The 17641-nt window shown below is 48.7% G+C and overlaps 1 protein-coding gene across 2 annotated transcripts in view; it reads left to right on the top strand.

Annotated features, from left to right (window-relative positions):
* The window catches only part of Srebf2 (sterol regulatory element binding transcription factor 2), a 58172-nt gene that overhangs the window by 19885 nt on the left and 20646 nt on the right, over positions 1–17641 (top strand). The window contains exons 2-11 of one of the 2 annotated variants that reach the window (XM_063263322.1): positions 1230–1655; positions 2573–2754; positions 4275–4421; positions 6374–6595; positions 8735–8849; positions 8983–9164; positions 11750–11942; positions 12445–12626; positions 15182–15458; positions 16098–16365. In XM_063263322.1, coding sequence (XP_063119392.1) covers positions 1230–1655; positions 2573–2754; positions 4275–4421; positions 6374–6595; positions 8735–8849; positions 8983–9164; positions 11750–11942; positions 12445–12626; positions 15182–15458; positions 16098–16165 — 1994 coding nt within the window. In that variant the 3' untranslated portion in view covers positions 16166–16365. Of the gene's footprint in view, positions 1–1229; positions 1656–2572; positions 2755–4274; positions 4422–6373; positions 6596–8734; positions 8850–8982; positions 9165–11749; positions 11943–12444; positions 12627–15181; positions 15459–16097; positions 16366–17641 lie in introns of those variants that run through there. The other variant, NM_001033694.2, reaches the window with a different exon arrangement.

A 17641-nucleotide genomic window follows, 5' to 3' on the forward strand; every position in this document is an offset into this window, starting at 1 on the left:
GAACTGCTGGATGTAGCCTATGCTGGCGTCAAACTCATGAGCTGAGCTCCAGTCTCAGCCTCCCGAGTGCTAGAACCACAAGGCATGTGTCACCATGCCTTGCACTGCCTAGGTCACCCGTGATACCAGATAAGTGGCTTTGTTGGAGTGATGGCCAGAGCTTGCCTATTGAGGATGAAAGGGGCGAGGAAGAACTAACGTTTGGTATAGCTTCAGCCCAGCATAGCTCGGGCACTGCTGTGGGAAGGAGAGCTAAGAGTGGAGGCTGCTTCGTGACCAAGCAGTGACGACCCACCCTCTGCTTGCCGTGGGTTGTGTAGGCCTATCCTGATGCATTTCTGCTATGGTCTTAGCATTGGCAAACTGGACATGGTGGCTTATACCTGTAATCTCAGCACTCAGGTGGCAGAGGCAGGAGGATTGATGCAAGTTGTAGGCCAGCCAAGGCTATGTGTATAGCAAGACCTGTCTCAGAAAAGAGAGGATAAGACACTGGATTTCCATGTCCTCTCTTTTCTCGTTTGGGGTTATATTGCTTGTGGTGTCTAGAATGGAGCCCAGAGCCCTGTGCATTTCCAAATATACTGAGCGCCCTCCTCAATTCCAGTGCCTCTATTTCTTCATTAAGTTTAAAAGTTAGTATTGGGGAGCTGAGCATAGAGCCCGGTGGAGAGTCCACATGCCTCGTGTGCATCAGGCCCCGAGTGCATCAGGCCCTGAGTTCACTTTTCCCAGCGCCTCAAAAGAAATTAATAACCTGAAGTTGAGGTTATTAAAGAGCCAAGTGAGAGAAGTGGGCTCAGTTCAGCTGTTGGTTTAGTCAAGGATACTAGCTAGACTCTAGGCATAGACCACTTCTCTCTGCCCACAAATTACACACAATGCCATAGGAGCCATCTGGGGGAAAAAATCAAATAAAGATGCTTGTGTTTCATCAGCCAACTGTGGTGGCTCTTACCTATAATCCCAGAGCTTGGGAGACTGAAGCAGGAGGTTTGCTGTTTGTTTTGTTTTGAGACAGAACCATCTCTGTAGAGCTGAGCTGTCCTGTGCCTTGTAGACCAGGCTGGCCTCAAACTCACAGAGATCCATCTACTTCTGCCTTCGCCTCCGGAGAGCTGGGTACGGGGCTAACCAAGTCTGCATAACAACACCCTGTGTCAAAAAGAGGAAACCAAAACGTTTCTGTTTTGGGTGGTAATAGAATTACTCCTTTCTTTTGTTCACAGAGATGCTACAGTTTGTCAGCAATCAAGTGGGAGAGTTCTCTGACTTGTTTTCAGAGCAACTATGTAGCTCCTTCCCTGGAGGTGGTGGCGGCAGTGGCAGTGGTGGCACCAGCAACAACAGCAGTGGCAGAGGCACCAGTGGTGGAGCTGCAGATCCCGCAGTACAGCGGTCATTCAGCCAGGTCCCATTGTCTACCTTCTCTCCCTCATCCACCTCCCCTCAGGCTCCAGCCCTGCAGGTCAAAGTCTCTCCTACCCCACCAAGGGCAACCCCTGTTCTCCAGCCCCGACCCCAGCCCCAGCCTCAACCTCCAGCTCAGCTGCAGCAGCAGACGGTGATGATCACCCCGACCTTCAGCACCGCTCCACAGACCAGGATCATCCAGCAGCCTTTGATATACCAGAATGCCGCAACCAGCTTTCAAGGTGAGTGCGGAGCCTCTGTGCCAGTGTACAGACAGACAGACAGACAGTGCCGATCTAGCCTCCCCGAGCATAATAGAAGACTTTAGTCTGGTCCTGTCTGGACAAGTTTCTGATCACTGGGAAAATAGTGCAGGAACACATCTCCTTCCTCAAAGACTTTAATGTCTGTTAGACCTACTTCCAAGTCCAAACATGGTAAAGGCTGGGTTGTCCTGATGACTAGAGGTGGAGTTCTGAATAAAATTAGGTCTGAAACTTACTTAGCCACCACATCTGAGCATCCACAGATGAGAACTGGTCCCTTGGCAGATAAGTCCTAAGCAAGCACCGTGGAGATAAATTCCATTTTTAAAATAGGTGGTACGTCTCTAAATAGCTGCCCTCGGCGGGCATGCGGCATGTGTTGAGTGAATGAAGTACTTGTTCTTGCTGTGATGTGCTCTATCCCGTGACAATGGGGAGCCCCGGGTAGACTCAGTATTGCTCTCAGTTTGAAGACACATAATTTTCTGGTGGGTTCCAAGACTCTGGAGGAGGAGGTATGAAAACAGAGACCATGATCCCAAAGCAGATTTTCCATCTAGAAAGGATGGGAAGCAATGAGGCCCTAGGGGGTTGTTGACTCTCAGCGTCTATTAACTCGATTGCGGGCACAGCCATTTGCCAAGTAGCTTCCCTTACATTCGCTCCACACCCGGAGTAATAAAACAATTTGTACTCATTCCGTCAGATATTGATGCAGTCCTTATGGGACGTTTCTAGTCTCTAAACCAGCTTGTAAATGGCTGCGCGCATCTTCTTCAGCAGCAGGTGGGAAGCTGAAGTCATTACAAGATACTCCATCCCCAAGTCACACTGCAGCCACAGTGACATTGTACATTCCTTACCCACGTAACATTTTTCTCTTCTTCCCAAAGTCCTGCAGCCTCAAGTGCAAAGCCTCGTGACATCCTCGCAGGTACAGCCAGTTACCATCCAGCAGCAGGTGCAGACGGTACAGGCCCAGCGGGTGTTGACTCAGACAGCCAATGGCACACTGCAGACCCTTGCCCCAGCCACAGTGCAGACAGTCGCTACACCACAGGTGCAGCAGGTCCCGGTAGGTGGCTTGGGAAGGACTCGAGGAATTGGGGGAGACTCTGAACTAGTCCTTGGTCGAGACTTGCTAAGCATGCTAAGGAGCGTCATCAAGAGTATACACAGAACAGGGAGGAGGGCTAAGAAAGAAACCTGTGAGTGTCACGCAGAGATCAAACTGAGCCTCACCTATAGGTGTCCTCTGACATGCTTGGGAAAGGCTGGTGCCGTGACTGTTGGCGCATACGATAGGTAAAAACTGGAAGGGCTCAGCAGTCATAGGCACTTGTTACCGAGCCTGAAAACCTGAGTTCACACTGTGGAAGGAAGAACCAGCTCTTACAAGCCGCCCTCTGACAATAGATATACTAAGTGTGTATTTAAAAAATACAGCATTTTAGGGGGCTGGGGAGATGGCTCAGTGGGTAAGCAAAAGGACCTGTGTTTGATTTTTGAGTTTTTTGTTGTTGTTGTTTGGTTGTTTGCTCGGTTGGTTTGAGACAAGATCTCTCTTTATAGTCCTGGCTATCCTGGAACTCACTCTGTAGACCAGGCTGGCCTCAAACTCACAGAGACCCACCTGCCTGTGCCTCCCAAGTGCTGGGATTAAAGGCACGCACTGCCATATCTGTCAGGACCTGTTTCTGAATCCCCTGTACCGTGTGAAAGCGAGCCTCGCCTGCTCGGGTCAGTGCAGCAGCCTTGGAAAGGAGATGGGCGGATGCTGAGCTCTCACTGGCCTGCCAGTCCACTGAAAGGGTGCTAGCCAAAATAGAAGCTTCTAGGTCATTAGAGAGCTTCTTCCCAGGCAGTAAGGCAGAGAGCTGGTGTCCTGCTCTGACCTACATATACTCAGATAGGCATGCCTGCACATACGTGGGCATTCACATACATGTGCATTCACCACATACATGCAGTATAGCATATGAACTTATACTTTCTTACTAATAAATGGATCTTTTTATTATGACAACATTTTTATTTTATGTGTGTCTATGTGGGTGGATGCACACATGAGGTAGTCAGAGGTCAAGGTGCAGGAGTTGGTTCTCTCCTTACCTTATGAGCCCTGGGGAATCAGACTCAGATCAACAGGCTTGGTGGCTGCCACCTTCACTGATGAACCTTCTCAGTGGCCCCAAATTAACTTATCTTAAAAAAACAAACAAACATAGAGAAACAAACAAAATCTGGGTTTACCATTCTTCCTTCTTACCCATGTTCCTAATTCTCTAGAACCTACCCAAAGCCAGCTCTCTAAGCCTTCAGTTGTGAACCATCCTTGCCTTTGTTTCTGCCACACAGGTCTTGTTATCCTAAAAGCCTTGAAGCCTTACAGTTCTCTTTAGCTGCCCCCCTTCTCCCCTTCAGTACAGGAAGCAAGCTGTACAAACTAGCCAACTTTGGTGGAAATTGAATGTAGGGGGTTTCCTCTTTATTTATTTCCAGTTTCGAGAAACTGTTCTCTTATTCTTTCGTGATTAGCCTATATACAGCAAGAAACAAATGAAAAAATAATGCTCCTTTTTGTCCTCCTTCTAGGTCCTGGTTCAGCCTCAGATTATTAAGACAGATTCCCTTGTTTTGACCACGCTGAAAACAGATGGCAGCCCTGTCATGGCCGCCGTCCAGAACCCGGCCCTCACTGCCCTCACCGCCCCCATCCAGACGGCCGCCCTTCAAGTACCAGTAAGGGTCTCGCTCTGCTTCCTCTGTGCCTCAGACTTTCTAAAGCTCACTGCTGAGTAGATGTGGGGAGCTTAATAGATGTGTCCATCAGATTGTAAACATCACCCCACTTTTAATTTGCTTTTCTCTTGAAGCAGTGTTGCTGGGATGGGACCTGTTATATTAAGTCTTGGGATCTTGCAAGGGAGTGGAACAGAGCCCTGCTGTGCTGCTGACAGCAGCTCCTCAAAGAGCCGTTATCTTTTCGGCACTATTGTTGCCAGAGGGGTCAACTGCTAAAGGATCCTAGGGTCACCAGACAGGGAGAGATGTCAAGATGACAGACAAGGAAAGCACCATCCTTCAGTTACAGGAGCCCAGCCACTTTGAGTAGCAGGTTATTTAAATTTTGGAAGCAATGGTTGATTTCTAAAAACCAAGAGCTAGAGTTAGAGATAGAGCCAGTTGAGGTGGAGGTAGGAGAGGCAAAAGTTCAAAATCATCTTCAACTACATAGCAATTTGGGGCCAGCCTGGGCTATGTGAGACCTTAAAACTGCCAAGAACTAGAAACAGTCCAAATGTCCATTCACGGGAGATAAACAACTCACAATATAGCTCTAAAATAAAAGTGTTCCCAACCATGATAGAGAAGAAAAGAAGCCTTTCTCAGAAATTCACACGAGTAATCCATTAGCAAGACGCTCAAGAGTTGAAGTGGCCGTGCTGAGTGACAGAGCAGGGTTATAGGTTATAGGGCAGACTTGAGGGACATTCTATATGGTAAAGGGTTATTATAGGGCAGACTTGAGGGACATTCTGTATGGTAAAGGGTTATTATAGGGCAGACTTGAGGGACATTCTATATGGTAAAGGGTTATAGGGCAGACTTGAGGGACATTCTGTATGGTAAAGGGTTATAGGGCAGACTTGAGGGACATTCTATTTGGTAAAGGGCTATAGGGCAGACTTGAGGGACATTCTATATGGGAAAGGGTTTTTGTCTTAACTTGGGTGCTACAAGTTGCACGCATATGCAAAACTTGAAAAGTTCTAAAAGTGATACTTGTTATGTGTAAATTATTCTTTCCTTTGTTTTTTGTTTGGTTTGTTTTTGTATAGGGTTCCTCAATATAGCCCAGGTTGACCTCAAACTCAATCTTCTTGCCCAAGCTTCTGAGGGCTAGGGTTCTAGGCCACCTTGCCTGACTGACAGGTTGTTTTGTTTACTTTTGGTTTTTTGTTTTGTTTTGAGTCAGAGTCTTACTGTGGAGCCCTGGATGGCTTGGGTCTCACAGAGATCCACCTGACTCTGCTTCCCAAGTGCTGGGATTAAAGGTGTATACCACCAGACCAGCCCAATGAATTATTTCTAATTCTAATTAAGCAGGTGTCTGTCTCCTTATTAACCATCTGGATATTGAAACCATTTATTGAGGAAGAACAAAACTTAGTAAACAGAACAAGAAGCAGGAAGCTCTGTGGGTGTCCTGACGGGCTGGGAGAGCAGCTCTGAAGGAAAGTGTGGGCGTCACCTTGCATGCTCTGAGGGCCAGAAAGAAATGGAAAAGAAATGTCAGCATTCGCTTGTCATTTGAGAAGAGGGGAAACTACGTCACATACTCACAGAAAGTTTTCTCTGGGTCCAGCTAATGCCGTTCATATATGTGTGTTCAGAGGTAGCTGACAGTTTGACAGCAAAACTATACAGCGTTTTCCTAGCTCCCCCTGGGTTAGAAGTGAAGGCTGAGCTAACCTTTTGGTGCTACTGTTCATTAACAGTGATCTTGAGAGGAAGATGGGAGTGGAGGTGCCACAGCTCTGGAGGGCTTTCAGGACCTGACCTCCTTAGCCCAGGAGGTGTCAGAGGACATGAAGTGCTCCCGAGTGGTGCCCCATGTGCAGGAGCAGCCACTCTGTGTTGTGAGGCTACTGCATTCAAACTAACACAGGATAATGCTGCCCTTATTCTAGACCCTGGTGGGCAGCAACGGGGCCATTCTGACCACAATGCCGGTAATGATGGGCCAAGAGAAAGTCCCCATTAAGCAAGTGCCTGGGGGTGTAAAGCAGCTCGAGCCTCCCAAAGAAGGAGAGAGGCGGACAACACACAATATCATTGAGAAGCGGTACCGGTCCTCCATCAACGACAAAATCATAGAGTTGAAAGACTTGGTCATGGGGACAGATGCCAAGGTAAGTGCCAAGAAGAGCATTGGTCTCCATCATGGAGTTAGGGAAGGTGCAGCCTTAATTAAGTTGAGTGAACACAGTGAGTTAGAGACAAGTTTGTGTTGAATGATCTTGGTGTTTAACAGGATTACAAAACACTGCCCAGGTATGGTGGCATGTGTTTATTATCCTGGCATTTGGAAGACACAGCAGGAGCATTACGATTTCTAGGCCAGTCAGGACTAAAAGTCAGCTGAATGATTGATTGATTGATTGATTGATTGATTGATTGAATGAGGAGGCTTTCAGGGATGGCTCAGCAGTTAAGAGCAAGTGCTACTCTCCAGAAGACCTGGCTTTCGTTCCTAGCACCCACATGGTTGCGTACAGTAAGCTACAACCCTAGTTCTGAGGTCCAGTATCTTCTTTGTGTCTCCTCAGGCACCAGGCATGCATGAAAGGCAGGCAAAATACTTATGCACATAAAATAAAATTAAATTAATCTTTAATAAGTCAGTACAATTTATCAGCTAGCATAAATGGAGTGTTCAGAGTTGCTGCTGTGGTGACGTGGCACCTTTACTCCGTCCTGTGCGTGTGGTGATTGTGACATGGAGCAGGGGTCCTGTGCCCTACCTAGTTGCCAGGTACAGCATGATGTGTACCTTGGAGGTAACGAAGGACGTTTTTGGTTTTTTTTTTTTTTTTTTCCTTTTTTTCGGAGCTGGGGACCGAACCCAGGGCCTTGTGCTTCCTAGGCAAGCGCTCTACCACTGAGCTAAATCCCCAGCCCCAACGAAGGACATTCTTGACATATTTTTTTAGTAGTGCTCGGGGGGGGGGGGGGGGGGGGGGGGAGAAGCCAGAGTGCACATCGACTCGCCACACAAGAGCAAAGCAGAGGAAATTGACTTTTTACATACATCTAGTCCTGTTTTTTTTTTTTTTAAATGAATGTGTCTCCTGGGAATTGGGAGGGGTTCTTTGTTTATTTAAAACAACAGTCCTACTTTAAAAGGAAGTTCATAGTTTTCCTCATTCTCTACGAGAGTATTCATATAAATCTTAAGTTATGTATCAGAATAGCTGTCTGGAAATGCTCTGGGCTTTGCCCTAGTGCCAGAGTTTGCTGGTCTCACACAGACCGAGTGAGCATTCTGTCATTAAACCACACTTCCGGCACAGCACTGGGGTTGTTTGTTTACTAGCCTGGGCCTCATTACCCCAGGCTGGCCGGAGCTCTGATGAGGACCAGGCTGAATTTGAACTCAGAGAGATACATCTGCTTCTGCCTAAGTACCGGCATTAAAGGAGTGCATCCCACACCAACTTCCAGAGCTATTTTTTCCTTGTTTGTTTGCCATTTGATTTCCTTAAAGTTGGTTTTTGTGCTATATTATTATACAAATTATTATAGCCAAATATTTATTGTATGTCAATTATATGCCAAGCTCCAAGCCATAAACTCTTAACGTGTATTGTCTTACTGCCAGCCTATGGTTTAGATCCTGTCATTATCTACATGTTAAGGATTAGGAGAAGGGTTAGGAGTCCCTAGTGTTAGTCTCTGCCAGTGAAATGAACCAATTCAAGCCAAGTTAGAGGCAGGTTTAATGGGAACCAGCTCTCCAGTGGGTTCACTGGTCCCAAGGAACAAAGCCAGGGAGGTCTCAAAGGCTGGGGTTGTTGGGGGAGATGTGGAGGGGAGGAGAGCAAGAGAGAAAGGACTTGAGCCCACATGCAGGAGAGAGAAAATTCAGAGAGCAGGAGAGATAGGGAGACCAAAATGTCCCCATTATATAGGAAAGTGTCTCTGGGAGAGGGGTATACCAGCCATGCCCTGTAACAGGTAGGGACTGAGGAATCCTGGGAGAACCTAGAGGCCAGGTCCACTTCGGTATGTAATATAGGCACCTCAGCCCCTTGTCCTGGGTCTGAAACCCAGCAACACCTAGTTCTGTCACCCCACCAACCAAAAAAAGAAAGAAAAGAAAAGAGATTCAGAGGTAGGGCGAGTTCTGTTGCAGTCCGCCAGCAACTGAACCAGTGAGGCTGTGTTCCTCACAGCCTCGCTCCCCATCCCCACTCTTGAACTCTGGGGCTCTGCACTCTCTTCTCCAGTGTGCATGGCTTTAACCGCGTTTCATCTGCCTTCCTTCCCAGATGCACAAGTCTGGCGTTCTGAGGAAGGCCATTGATTACATCAAGTACCTGCAGCAGGTCAACCACAAGCTGCGCCAGGAGAACATGGTGCTGAAGCTGGCAAATCAGAAAAACAGTACGTCTGCCCCATGAGACCGGGGACGTCCTGTGATGGGCACTGGGGAGGGGGCTGGGGTGTGTGAGGCCCCACCCATTTGGGACTCTGTGAAACTGGGTAGTTCTCTAAGGAGCCGTCCTTCTCTTTGCAGAGCTCCTGAAGGGCATCGACTTGGGCAGTCTGGTGGACAGTGATGTGGACTTGAAGATCGATGACTTCAATCAGAATGTCCTTCTGATGTCTCCCCCGGCCTCGGACTCTGGGTCCCAGGCTGGCTTCTCCCCCTATTCCATTGACTCTGAGCCGGGCAGCCCTCTGCTGGATGATGCAAAGGTATGAGCTTCGACATTTCTCACACTCTGAACCTCTCGTTTTCTGTGAAAAAGTAGTGGCCACGGGGAGGTGACTGGACCGCTGGTTAAAGAATGTAAGGTGGAGGGGACTGAGTACCCTGTGACATTAGTCGTCTGTGAAGTAGGAAACTGCTCAGTGTGATGTCCATGCCTGTGACCCAGCGCAGGAGAGGCTGAGCAAGGGGAGCTTGAGGTCCAAGCAAAAAAAATCCAGAAAAAAAAGCCTCTGGTTGACAAAGTGTCAGACCCTCAGACTTTGCAGGTCCTTATTGAAAGGCCCTGCCAGACAGGGAATGAGGACACTGAGCAGCTGTCGGGCGAGTTGGCTCTGAGAGCCCCTGGATGCACTCCATTACTTTCCCTGCCAGTAATGGGCCTGGTAAGACCACTTTCTGAGGCTGCTCTGCTGGTTTAGAGCAAGGCCACCTCTTGGCGCTCTTTCCGGAAACAACTTCAATTTGCAATCTCACGGATAGCATTCCGCCAACCAAGGGCTCTTAAATGGTCCCTGAACAAGGGAGCCCCTGGCAATTGAAGTTTTAATGGAATTAGTTAGCAGAGGCCCTAAGCACAGTGATTTCCCAGAACTCTTGGAAACACTGGATCTTGTACTGTGTCTTGACATTGGAGTTTCTGACTCCAGAAACATGGTTCATTCTAGTTCATTCTAAAGGTTGTCATGTTGCTCTGACTGGCCTAGAAGCTGCTATGGAATTAGAATGAACTCGCTCGACCTCCTGATCTTCCTGTCTCCACCCGCCAAGTGCTGGGAGTTCAGGCATTGCCGGTGTCTTTGATGTCTACGTGGTGCTGAAGAGCCATTCCCAGGGCTTCGCACACACTAAATACACACACTCTATTTCCTTGCAAGACACAGTCTCACTGAACAGTCCTAGATGGTGAGCTAGAACTCTATGATCTCTATATAGACCAGGTTGGCCCAGCACAAAGCAAACATTCTTTTGAATTGTTTTTGTAAATACGATTGTTTTGGGGGATAGTAGTCCATATGACATTCAATTTGGACTTGGGGAAAACCTTGGCTCCAATCCCCTACCTCACCCTTGTTAGTTCCCTTGGGCTTCCACTTCCATTTCTGTCTATCAAATGAACAAGACACAAAAAGCACATTCTAGTTTCAATAGCAGATCCAGCCACAGCATTCTCTCCCTCTGTTTCCCTCACCACTGAGGTCAAACAAGCTGCTTGGTTCTGCCACAGAGGCTCTCCCTGATACGGTGAGCTGAAACCTTACAAAAGTGAGCAAAAGCAAACCTTCCCTTTAAAAAAAAAGTCACGGGGTTGGGGATTTAGCTCAGGCCTTGGGTTCGGTCCCCAGCTCCGAAAAACAAAGAAAAAAAAATCACACTCCTTGACTATATTTGTTTTCCAACATTATTGAGGCATGACGTAAATGCAATGAAATGGCCTATTTTAAGAGGCCATTGGAATGGCTCAGCAGGCATTGAGCGGGCAACTTAGCACCTGAGTTCCAGAACCCACATTACATGTGGTGGGTCAGATCTGTAATTCCTTCTACAGGAACCTTAGTGTTTCTACACCACTCCCACCACCACCCTCCACACCACTCTTGCTCATGCACATGGCACAGAGGTTTGCGTTTTTGTAGTCATGGGAGCTCCGCATCTGTTACCATAGAGATCTCTTCTGTAAGAAAGTTGGCCTGGCACTCAGGAGGCAGACAGGCAAGTCTGGGAGTTCAAGAGTCATCCTGGTCTCCACAGAGATACACAGGTAGAGATACACAGTGAGATCCCATACCTCTCGCTTTTGTGCTTCGGGGCACACTCAGGAGTGGTAGAAGATCACTCCTGTGTCCCAGCAGTGGTTGTGAATCGGAGACTCCCTAGGCCGCCCCTCCTGGCTTTATTCCTCTCTGCCTTAATCTTGAGTTTAACCTCAGTCTGTTTCTCGGTGTAGGCATAAAAACAAAGTATCCTGGAGATTTCTCTGTTGCCGTGACAAAACACCATGACCAAGGCAACGTATAAGAAATAGAAGGAAGTGTTTAATTGGACTTAACAAATTTAGAGAGCTGGAGTTCATGATGAGAGAACAAAGAAGGCATGGTGGCGGGAGCAGCTGAGGGCGTACGTCTGGATCAACAGGCAGGGCAGAGTGCACACTGGGTATGGCAAGGGTAGTGTGAAGCCTCAAGCCCGCTCCAAGTGACATACTTCTCCAGCAAGACTTCACCTCCCCTCTTCCTCCCCCACCCCACCCCCGGCCACCAACTGGGTACCGTGCATCAAATGCTTGAGGCTGTGAGGAGCATCTCATTCGACCCACCCCACAAAGTGCTGTAAAAACCCAAATGGCAGGGGCAGTAGAGCTGCTTCAGTGGTTAAGACCACTGGATGCTCTTCCAGAGGACCTAGGTTCAATTCCTAGAGCCACACAGCAGCACTTAACTGTCTGCAGTTCAAGTTCCAGGAGACCCGATATCCTTACACAGACAAAACACCAGTGCACATAAAATTAAAAAAGAAGATAGTAAATAATTAAAAATGGTAACTGTTCTAACTCTGAGCTACTGTTCTGAAGGTCAAGGATGAACCGGACTCTCCCCCTGTGGCACTGGGCATGGTGGACCGATCTCGAATTCTCTTATGTGTCCTCACCTTCCTGGGTCTCTCCTTTAACCCCTTGACTTCATTGCTGCAGTGGGGAGGGGCCCACAACCCTGACCAACACCCGTACTCAGGCTCTGGCCGCAATGTACTGTCACTGGAGTCAGGTAGGTGGGTCCCCCTAATGCTGGCTTGGGTCAGGGGGACTGCTGTGACAAAGGACCCTGTGTAAAAACTACATGATATCCCTGCCTAGTCCAGAAGTAAGAATGGGCTTCCCACCGGCTTGCTGCTGATGGGGGCCAGTCTACGTTATATGTGAGAAGACAACTGAAGTTTGTTGGGACAAGCAAACCAACCTGGAACTTGCTTTGTTACAGTTACTGTGGGCAGAAGTGGGTGGGAGAGATGGGGAGGCACTTGTTGGAGGGGATGTATAGCATCACGTCAGGTAGGAGATCAGTGTCCTAATTTCCTCTTAACTGGGGTATGTGTCCCACTCGGCTCCATGGTACCAGGGTATAAAAGGGTGTAGGCTACAGAAGTGTCTACCATTTCCTCTGAAAATGACACAGAAGGCTCTTTGATGTCACACTCTGGAGTCTGTTAGGTGCCTTGCTGTCCCACAAGGCTCTTCCTGGTAGTCTCAGCTGAGACGCCCCTCTTTAGGTTCTGGAGGCTGGTTTGACTGGATGATGCCGACTCTACTGCTGTGGCTGCTAAACGGTGTGATTGTCTTGAGCGTCTTCGTGAAGCTGTTGGTCCATGGGGAGCCAGTGATCCGCCCACACTCACGCTCCTCGGTCACCTTCTGGAGACACCGGAAGCAGGCAGACCTAGACCTCGCCAAAGTGAGTTCTGTCACCCGCCTTTCTTCTATCATTCACTTTCATCCTCTGTGCTCAGGGAATGTTGTTGAGTCCCCAGTGTGAATCAGTCCTGTGGCCTGTGCTGGGTGACTGAGGTGAGGAGGAGGCCCTGTACCTACAACAGCCCCAGGGCGATGAGGGAGGGCATCCCTGTGCCCAGATCATGCTGTGGACACAAAATGACCTCTGCAGTGGGTCATATAAGTGCTATGAGTCTGGGGCTGTAGGTGGTGCTGTTCTGGTCAAGAAGGATGGGCAGGCGGGCGGGCGGGCAGGCAGGCAGGTCAGGGCCTTTCAAGCAGATGGTGTCATGAGGACTGTATTAGCCACTTGTCTCCTCACTGTGACCAAATACACAGCAGAAGCAACTTAAGAGATATTATTTGAGCTCTTAGTTTCAGTTCCTCTTAGGGAAGGCTGTTGGCCATTCGGTAGGAGCTGGTGGCGTGGAATCTCATGTAGATCTCATGCAGATCAGGAAGCACAAGTAGAGATCACTTGCCAGAGCTGCTCCTATCCGTCCGTTTATGTCAGCCAGGCCTTAGGCCCTAAGCTTCCACAGCCAGCCGAGACAGTACTACATGAGCCTGTGGGGGCATTCACATTCAGACTGCAGACAAGTAGACACACTGAGGATATGTGTGTCTATGTCAAAGGAAGATGGCAGTGACGGCTGGTGGTGTACCTAGTCGCCGTGTGCAGAGAATTTTAACTTACAGCTGAGTTAGGGGTTTGGTTTTGTTTTTTTTTGTTTTTTGTTTTTTGGGGGTTTTTTTTGGTTCTTTTTTTTTTTTTTTTTTTTTTTTTTTTTTTTGGAGCTGGGGACCGAACCCAGGGCCTTGCACTTGCTAGGCAAGCACTCTAACTCTACCACTGAGCTAAATCCCCAACCCCTAGGGTTTTTTGTAAAGGCTTATTTTTATTTGTGTATGCTCATGTCTGTGTGAAGGTATATGCACATGAGTGCAAGTGCCCTTGGTGGCCAGAAGAGGACATCAGATTGCCTAGAGTTGGAGTTCCAGGTGGTTCTGAGCCTCTTGGCATGGATGCTGGGAACCGAACTTTGATTCCTCTGGAAGAGCATCAAGTGCTCTTACCCTCTGAGCTATCTCTTCAGCCCTCTGAATTAAGTTATTTCTAGTTCTCTGGTGAATCAGGGAAGACATTTGAGCAGGAAAATTAGCTGAACATTTTTATTTGGGATCACTGTAAGGAGAGATTATGGGGTAACATTGAAGGGGTTAACCATTATGCACTATTGGAGTCAGTGTGACTCAGACCATCCCTGAGCCATAGCAAACCCAGAGCTTAGTCCTTCTGCAGGCTGACACACCTGAGTTACCCCACACACACCCCAGTCAGTGCCCATAGCCCCAGGGTCCTAAAGCACAGGTGTGATGCCATATAGTAGGTCACAGTATTGTCCTAGTCCTAGAGACAGATTTAAGGGCATTTGAAAACTGTCATTCTGGTGGCCATGTGAATAGGTTAGGGAAAGGAGACACTGAAAGATACAGAAACAAGTTAGGAGGTTCTTAGAATGGGTGGGATAAGAGAGAGGGAGACCTGGAATTTAACAAAAAGGTAGAATCGAATAAATATTTTGAGACACAACTTAATTAACAATGATGTTAACTCAAAGGTGGGAAAGGCTGGAAGAGCTGTAGGGCTCTTTCTAGGCCGTTGCGTCTAGGCCTGGAAACGCTCTGACGCCTTTGGAACAGTGGCCAGGAGGCAACTGCTGGGAGGGCTGCTTAGAGTCAGTGCTAAGGGAAGCTACAGTCTTACTGGGAGAAGAGTTGGACTGGTTGAGGCAAAGAAGCAAAAGCCAGAGACAGCCTGCAAAACACATCTGCCATCTTTGGTCGCCATTGATAACCACGGTCAGCTGGGCACCATCCGCTCCTTAAATTAGACCCTCCGCTCAGCAGAGATCCTGAATGGGGGGAGTTTAGTAATATAGCTGTGAGTTTGCCTTAAAGCTGTGATTCTTGGGCCTCTATAGGCCACTGAATCACAGGCTACAATCCCAGAGCTGTGACTAAGCAGGCCTGAGGTCGGGCACCACGGACTTCCCCCATCCTAAGCACACACGTTACCTAAAGACTAGTGCTTATTTATAAAAGCTGCTGTGACACCCGGGCGATGGCAGCACTCACCTTTAATCCCAGTACTCAGGAGCACTCTGAATTCGAAGCCAGCTGGGCTGCCCAGAGAAACCCTGTCTCGAAAGACAACCAAACAAGCTGCTTTGGAGACTCCCGCACTTGCTCAAAGACAGAACACAGTGCAGGTTAATTTAGTAGAAAGGCCAGGGAGTCTTCAGAATGTCCACAGTGATTGTGTAGGGTGAGGTGGCTGCTTTTTATGTTTTTGTATCGTTCCAGCATGTCTCAAATTTTCTTTAATGGAAATTGTGTTTTACTTTGCTAACAAGCGTGCTTTATTCTGATAAGGAGATGGTCAAGTAGAAGTGTGTTAGAACCAGAAGGCAGCGGTAAGGCCAGTGACCACTACTCCCACTTGCTGCTTCGTAGGGTGACTTTGCAGCTGCTGCTGCCAACCTACAGACCTGCTTATCCGTTTTGGGCCGGGCGCTGCCCACCTCCCGCCTGGACTTGGCCTGCAGCCTCTCCTGGAACGTGATCCGCTACAGCCTGCAGAAGCTGCGCCTGGTACGCTGGTTACTCAAAAAGGTCTTCCAGCGCTGGCGGGCTACCCCCGCCACTGCAGCCGGCTTTGAGGATGAAGCTAAGAGCAGTGCGAGGGATGCGGCCCTGGCCTACCACAGGCTGCACCAGCTGCACATCACAGGTGAGAAGGGAAGGTTCCCGAGTGTCCATTCCTTAGTGTGCTTTGCAAGAACTCCTCTTGACTGAAGCCATTTTGCATGGCTTTAAACCAGGCACCAGCCTACACTGCGGTTGTGAATCACCATGTAGGTGCTGAGAATTGAACCTTGGTCTTCTGAAAGAGCAGCGGTGTTCTTTAACCACTGAGCGTAACCATTTCTATGCTGGACCTAGGCGTAGAGGCACAGGCCTGTAATCCCGGCTCTCAGAGACAGGCAGGCAGATCTGAGTTCCAGGACAACCAGGACTCCACAGAGAAACTCTGTCACAAAGAACAAACCAATCCCTTTTCTAAGATGGGCATTATTCACAGTACCATCTCTGCAGTCTTAAGCATGGCCAGGACACATACCTATAATCCCAGCACCTGGAAGGTTCAGGACTGCAAGATCATCCTTGGCCAACCTGAGCTACATGAGACCTTGTCTCAAAAAAAGAAGAAAAAGAGATAGGACTAGCAAGGTGGCTCATTTGGTAGGAAGACACTTGCCACGGAGCATAATGACCTAATTCAACCCCATTGACTCCATGGCAGGAGCAAACTAAGTCCCCCAAGTTGTGCTGGGACTTACAAGGACATTTAATTGGGGTTGGCTTACAGGTTCAAAGGTTCAGTCCAGTATCATCAAGGCGGGAACATGGCAAAATCCAGGTAGGCTTGGTGCATGAGGAGCTGAGAGTTCTACATCTTCAGCCACAGGGAGCCAGGAACAGACTGAGCATCCTCAGGCAGCTAGGAGGAGGGTCTCCAAGCTCATTCCCACAGTGACACACTTCCTCCCACAAGGCCACACCTTCTAGGCCCACTCCCTGAGCCAAGCATATGCAAACCATCACAAAATGTTTAAAATAAAAAGTGTTGCTCTCAATGGCTGTCTCTGGTTTCCTGTTCAGGAGTTTGGTTTGCTAACGGAACTGAGAGAAATGGGAGGAAATGCCCTTTTCTAAGCCAGGCCATGATGCAGTATGTTGGACAGTTGCTATGAGGCACAGAGGAGAAATACTAAATAGCCATTGGACCCGTGGGGTCTGCAATGCAAAGGACAAGTGGGGCAGTGTAGTCAAGACAGGAACTGTCAGCTGGGCGTTGGGGCTCATCCTTTTATCCCAGCACTGGGGAGGCAGATGCAGATGGGACATTGAGTTTGAGGCCAGTTTGGTCTACGGAGTGAATTCCAGGTCAACCAGCAGCACAAGGTGAGAGCATGTCTCAGAAAAACAAACAGACCTGCCTGAGAGGGACAGCAGTGAAAGGTCAGAGGAGAATGAGAAGTTTGGCCCTGGGGTAAGAGGGGCAGGGTGAAGACAAAGGATTGAAGAGATGTTGCTGCTGTATCCACTAGCAGTAAGGTGAGTCAGAGCTGCCTGTTGGGTGTGGTCTGGGGTACCAAGCATTCCTTGTGGCTTTGAATGTTGGGTGGGGGTGGGGTAGACCTAGTCATCTAGAACGGAGGTGAGATTGTGGCCTTCAGCTTTAGCAGGATATCCTCCTCCTCAGATCTGTCCTGCCGTTCCGCTTTTGTTCTTGTTTTTTTGCCCCTCATGGTGCCCTTAGAACAAACTCCGCACCCCAATCTCTGACCAGGAGACGGAGCTGCTCAGTTTCAAGAGTTGCAGCTAGAGCAGTCAGTTTCCACCACCCATCTCTGCATTCACTGGACATTCTCTCCTCCGGGACCTAGGGGCCTCCGAAGGGATAGGGCTGACCCCAGCATGGCTTTCATACTGTACTCTGTCCTCTCTCTGAAGGGGAAAGCTTAGAGCTTCGTGGGGAAAGCAGACAGCCCACACTAATACCAAGTGACCTCTGGGAGCGTCACATGCTCTTCATAAGAAAGCGGCTGGGTAGGAAGACCCCCTCACTGGTAAGGGTGAGAGTTCATGGAGGCCCTGAGGTCAGAAGGCTGATCAAAGCAAGAGACGGTCATTAAATGAAAGCTCAGAACAGCTACAGTGGTCCTTGGGTCTGTGCCAGGGGCACTTTGTCCTCTGACCTCACAGTGTAAGCCAACTCTACTGATCCCACGTGTGTGCGACTAGCTTTGTTCCCATCTGTTTCCCCCCTGTGACGTATGTAAGAAGAGGGTAAGGAAACTGAGAGCCACTGGGTTTTGTGTTGTTTTCTTTTTCTCCCTTCGACTATTT

Source organism: Rattus norvegicus, chromosome 7 (assembly GCF_036323735.1).
Source record: "Rattus norvegicus strain BN/NHsdMcwi chromosome 7, GRCr8, whole genome shotgun sequence".
Taxonomy (NCBI): domain Eukaryota; kingdom Metazoa; phylum Chordata; class Mammalia; order Rodentia; family Muridae; genus Rattus; species Rattus norvegicus.